This window comes from Numida meleagris, chromosome 3, assembly GCF_002078875.1.
Source record: "Numida meleagris isolate 19003 breed g44 Domestic line chromosome 3, NumMel1.0, whole genome shotgun sequence".
Taxonomy (NCBI): Eukaryota; Metazoa; Chordata; class Aves; order Galliformes; family Numididae; genus Numida; species Numida meleagris.
In genome coordinates, this window is record NC_034411.1 from 52,411,652 (window position 1) to 52,417,805 (window position 6,154).

Consider the following 6,154-nt stretch of genomic DNA (forward strand, 5'->3'; position numbering starts at 1 on the left):
CTTTCCCTTTCCCTTTCCCTTTCCCTTTCCCTTTCCCTTTCCCTTTCCCTTTCCCTTTCTTTTCCCTTTCCCTCTCCCTTCTTCCCTTTCCCTGTCCCTTCTTCCCTTTCCCTTCTTCCCTTTTCCTTCTTCCCTTTCCCTTTCCCTTTCTTTTCCCTTTCCCTTTCCCTTTCTTTTCCCTTTCCCTTTCCCTTTCTTTTCCCTTTCCCTTCTTCCCTTTCCCTGTCCCTTCTTCCCTTTCCCTTTCCTTTCTTCCCTTTCCCTGTCCCTTCTTCCCTTTCCCTTTCCCTTTCCCTTCTTCCCTTTCCCTTTCCCCTTTCCTCTCCCTTTCCTTTACCTTTTTTTCTCTTCCTCCTCTCTGTCTTCTTTCTCCCTTTCTCTCCCACACCATTTCCCTTACCTTTTCACTTTTGCTCTCCCTTTCACATTGCTATCATTCTTTTCCTTTATTTCCTTTTCCTTAGTCATTTTTTTCCTTTTCCTCTTCCTACACTGCAGCAAATATGTGTCCTGAGGATGGGAGGGCCAAGGCAGGGCCAGGTGCACTCCAAATTACATGGAACAAGTAGACAAAGACCAGCTAAGCACAGGGAAAATCTTCTTTAGCATAGCAATGCCTATGGCTGCTCCACAGACTGGTTTGCATGACTGATTTGCCTGACCTTAACTTCTAAGACCTTTGCCTGATGTTCTAACCCATATACGGTTATGTGTCTTTATATATAGAAAATGTAAAACAAAAATGTAAAACTTTATAACACTTCCATGAATGACACTGATGTCCCATAAGTCGGTAGCTATCCTTGTGGTTACATAGATATGTCTGATTATAGATCAGCCTCTCAAAAGGAACAAAATGAAGTGGCATTTTATGTAACTCAGTGGGTTACAGTAGGAAGCTGTTAACAGTAGAGGACTAAAATAAAATTGTTCTTGATATTTAAAAAGTGATGAGATGAGGAGAAAAATAAATCCACCCTCAAATGCTGCAAAGCACTTCTTACAAGTTTGGTATCTGCCAAAATCCCACTTGAAAAAACCTGGACTTCTTCCCTCAGAGGGTCCTTCCACACCATTCAAGGCACAAAGCCCAAGAGCAGTGTTCACTTTCCACAAACACACATGGACATGCTGCCCATGGGCACACCATTACGTGTTTTGTCTTGATTGCCTTCTATAAATACTATCATTGAATCTTCATATGCTGTGCATTTTCTGGGGTGAGCTTTAAGTACAGGGGAGCAAGTCTGACACGTTTCATAAGTTTCCATGTTCTCTAGGCACAAACATTTAAAGGTAGGCCATTAGTGTGTTGCATTTAGTGTTTATGTACTATTGTGCATATTTAATTGATTGGCTGACTACAGCATCATAACAGCAATCAAAGTGTGATTGCAGATTAAATCATGTTATTCATAACGAAGGACTAAATTCATCTGGAAAAAAAATGAATGAATAGAAGGAACTCCTGAGTTTTCAGTTATTCATTTGTATTACTTCTCGCAGCATATTTTCTGTTGCCTTGATGACATTTCTTGCTATGACATAAGTTTTACCATAGAGAAATGAGCTCACCTAACTTTCTGATCACTCACTGGATGTGGCATCAATTTAATAACAAAAAGGAAAAGTATATTCTGCAGAATGCATTTATCTTATACGGAGGAGTTAGTCTTGCACAATTATTTCCAACATTTCGGCTAGGCGTGTGCCTGTCTCACATCTTTAATAAATAGAAGATTATTTTTCAGAATTCCACGGAGTAATTTTTGCCATTAAACATTAAAAAAAAGAGAGAGAAAAAAGAAAAAAAGCAACCATTCATTACTAAAAAAACTTTAATTATTTGGAACACTAACATCAAGAATGTTTACTTGAAAATGTTTATTTCCACTTTAGTTCATCTTCAAAACTGTTACACTATATTCCACTGACTAGTATTACAAATTATGTTGACATGTTTCCTCATACAGAACTACAGTAAATTGTTTCACAAAGTGTTTGGGAAAAAAAAAGAAATTATCATTTCCCTCTTTTTCTATGGTGAAGCAGAAGCTAAACAATAACAGATGTTACAGAGCTAAGTATATTTGACATTTTTAACCTCACAAATAAATAAATATGTACAAAGGAGGTTACGGCATGTCAACTACAAAGTAGAAGCTTTACACTGAACTGAGAGCATTCCAGAGCATGTAACTGACACAGATAGTTTAAGATTACTACATGGTAGTAAAAGAAAAGAGAAAATCTTATTTCAGAAAAAAAAATATATGTGGCTGTACATTAAACTGATAGTTAGATTACAGATCAGTTAGGATATTGGTTTTTTTAATTATATTTTACTAATCTATTACGTTTTATTATTCCACATTTTTTTTCAGGAATGTTTGATTTTCCTTCTCTTCACTTCTGAACACCTTAATCAGGTAGAAATCTCACAGTAAGCTGCTATATGAACTCTATTACCTACAGTAGTTAAGCAAGTGGGACGATATATAAATTCAGTAAATGCTTGTACATAATCTCTCCCTACATTATTTCTTCTTTCAAAGATATCTGACAGCATTCATCCTTACTAATAATTACATGTTAAGTGTATAAGGTCGACTTCCATTCATACCACCATGTAAATGCTTGCAGTTAGGAGACTGAGGTTTCGTTAAGGTGTGTGTAGCAACAGCAGTGTTTCTGGACAGAATACAGTTAGGACATACTCCTCCTGCAAGGTGTTTGCAGCCAGGGAAAATACTCCATTTGTGCGGTCACAGCGTTAAATGATCTCTGCACACAAAGATGTGTGCAAAGAGCAGAGAGAGGCACAAATCCACATCCCTAATTACTGAGTATTCACCTGCTTAGCAACTGAACAGCATGACTTTCTGGTCATCTTCCCAATGCAGCTAATTAAATATTTGCCTAAAAATGCTTTGGTAAAAAAAAAAAAAGACTTTTTGTTAAAAAGAAAAAAAGAAAATTTCCATTAGGAGACATTCTCCTCTAAAAACAGTAATTGAAAACACCTTTGATGTTTTGGCCCATTCTTTCCGTGACATGTGCAATAACAGCTTTTACAAGACCTAGCAAGGGGTGAGACATGTTTCATGTAATTTTGGCAGATGTGGTCACGAGCTAACATGTCACAAGTTTATAGACCTTGAAGAGAGTAAGCATTTTATGCTCTTGTCTGTTGTCTGAGAGAGACACACAGAGAGATCAGTGTAATGATGCACACCGTACAGCAATACAAAATTCCTTCCTGTTGACTCAACACTCTTTAAACTTTGTGCCTCCAACAACCTCAAGCCAGTCAGCAAAACGGGAGGCAAGAGAGGGATACTGATACTGATAGTATCATGTGCCCCAAAAGATGTCATTTGTTTATTACTGGTAAATGGAGCTCAGGTTATGCTAATACTGGAATGCCATCTGATGGAGATGCCTATACATACAGCATATCTGAAGTAGAGAGACTGACAAATGAACCTGTGGGTTCACAAAGTATTAATCTTGTATTCAAGTTTACCACCATTTGCCTTTCTTAGACTGTCTGTAGTACATGTTTTTTCCACTGTAATCTTGACTGTGTGCATTATTATACGTGTGGAGAGAGATCTTGGTATGCATTTATACATCTATATACAGATGTTTTCTATTTTGTTTAGCAAAAAATAAGATTAAATGAGACTGCACACACTGGTACAGACATTGCATAATAAGAGTTGCAATGGGAGATGCTGCTATTCCTACATACTGATCAATAAACATTGAAACATGACTTCGTGTAAACTTTGGATTTACCTTGTTCTGCACCGATGCAAATGTATGTTGCCATACATATCTATAGGCTTAAAATCTGCTAAAGGTTTACTAGCAGCCTGCAGGTCTTCCTCAGACATCAGATGTATGTAATAAGAGTGTTTCTATGTATTTGTTTTCAGAATAGCCTGAATTTACAGATTGTACAGTTTGGTAAGCAAAATTTGCATGATTAGATCTATTTAGTCAAAAATGTTTCTAAAAATTCCTTTAACACTGGTGTTAGTGTTTTATTCACCTACTTACAAAAAAAGAACAGGCAGGACTGGACAGTCAAAAAGAGCATCTAACAAGTGCTATAGGGAAAATTCATGTTTTTCAAAAGAAACAGACCATCAGTAAACCGTTAGGTAAGAGCTTGTCTGTACTGCATGACATATTTTCTATTTTCTCCAGGAGTCAGGATGTGCTTCTATTTGGACTGTATAATTTAGAGTTAGGCGTATGGCTCTTCTTCTGTCTTAAAAAAAATATTTACACAGGATTGTGGTTAGCTGTCCAAGTGCCATGATGGTGGGCACACATTGTAAAACAGCTTGATATCATGGCAGAAAATTGTCCTTTCCTACAATAGGAAAAAGGTAGAGAAATTTGTCCAGAAGTGGAATCTGTTCATAAGATAACATTATAAACTAGGAAAAATAACTAGGCTTGCCACAGTGTACGATATCCAGTATTCTCCATTCCAGGCAGGTTTTTTGGCTTCATTTAGTTCCAAGAATTCAGAAGTCCAGTTAAAACTTTGTGCTGTGACTGAATGTGTCAGACATGATGATATTTTTATAAAAGTTGTCAGAGTGAGGATTGCAGTATCCCTTGACCTTGTCAATAACCTGGTGGACAGGGATGATTGATGTCTGCTCTCCATCCTCTTGAGCAAATTTTGAAGATGTCTTGTCAACAAAAATATTCTCTAGGAAGAGGAAAAAGAAACAACAAGATGTTATGGCTTCTTAAGCAAACTCATATTTTAAGAAGTGTGTCACTCCACCATAGATATGCCTTCAATTGCCACTACTGCTGAATGAAATTGCTTCCCTAGAAGCCAGCAAGTAATTTTTTTTGGCTTGGCACTGATCCTTCTAAGTTCTTTTCCAATGTCTAGTTTGGTTGGCAGGCTACTCAGGTCTCTCTCAAAATTATCCTACTATTCCTTTGCCTAAAGTTCTGTCACTGCTCATTAATACGTTAATTTAGTATTGATGCTTTTAATCTTACAAAGTACTAGAAAGAGGGGGATGTCCATAAAATATGACAAATAGCATCTCCACATATTAAAGTAGTGGCAAATGACCTTAACTGGATTTAATTTCAGCTGTGAAAGTTATAATCTATGCACAGGAATAATTGCAGAATGTAAAATATGACTCACACCTTAAATCAGATAACCAGAACCAAAATTGGACTAAACTTTGCACTTGTGTAGCATAATGTTGTATTTTCCATAAAAGAGGACGGTACAGATTGAAAAATTGTGGGGATGAAAAGATGCAGAAAATCCACGTCCTTTCAAAGTTTATGTGCTACATGCCAACAGAGGAGTTCAAGAAAAAAAGTATTAAGGCAGTTTCCAGTAAGGCAGTTTCCAGCAGTGCAGGGGAATTCTTCTTCAGAGGCTAACAGAATTGCTATTCAGAGGATGGGCAGTAGGTAGAGCTCATGTAATAAGCAATGAGAAACAGAGACTGTAACTCATTTTTTCAAGAACGTTGCCTTAATGAACTTTCTTATCTCTTCCACTGTAGTGAGTATGGCTGGAGGCAACTCTTAACCCAGGCAAGGCTTGGGCCATCATGAGCCAATAGTAAGATGAAGGATCCTGTGCAGTAACGTGTTCTATAAGTGGCATTTTTGATGGTTGATTAGAAGTCCTTGGTGGAATCATCCTCAAAAATTCCTTAGTAAAATATTATTTAAAAGCATAACACATAATTTAAAATGAGATTTCACTTGATACTTGTCTTTTATATAAATGAATTATTAATGAAAAACAAACAGAAAAGTAATCCCCCAGTACAGAAGTCATATCAAACCATAAGGAATTTTACAGCATAATGCATTGCATGAAAGAGAAATGGATTGCAGAGCAAGAAATCAAAACAACTTTGCTCATTACAAAAGGAAACAGGCAAGTTCAGGCATATCAGAATGATTTTTTCAAAGCACGCAAGAATGTCCATGAATTGCAGCAAGTAACTCCATGTCCAATGGTGAACTGCTGGGTACTGTGTGCCTCTCAACTGTATGTATTTACTAGCCAATGATATTACATTTTGGAGTTTTTCTACATGTTGAATAACTTATTACCAACTCTTTTTTTTATATTCCCCTCCCC

The 6,154-nt window shown here is 36.9% G+C and overlaps 1 protein-coding gene across 2 annotated transcripts in view; it reads right to left on the bottom strand.

Moving 5' to 3' along the window:
- The window catches only part of ADGRG6 (adhesion G protein-coupled receptor G6), a 111,519-nt gene continuing 107,234 nt past the window's right edge, over positions 1,870 to 6,154 (bottom strand). For both annotated transcript variants that reach the window (XM_021391569.1, XM_021391570.1), the window contains one exon: positions 1,870 to 4,732. In XM_021391569.1, the coding sequence (XP_021247244.1) occupies positions 4,554 to 4,732 (179 nt within the window). In that variant the 3' untranslated portion in view covers positions 1,870 to 4,553. The remainder of the gene's footprint in view (positions 4,733 to 6,154) is intronic.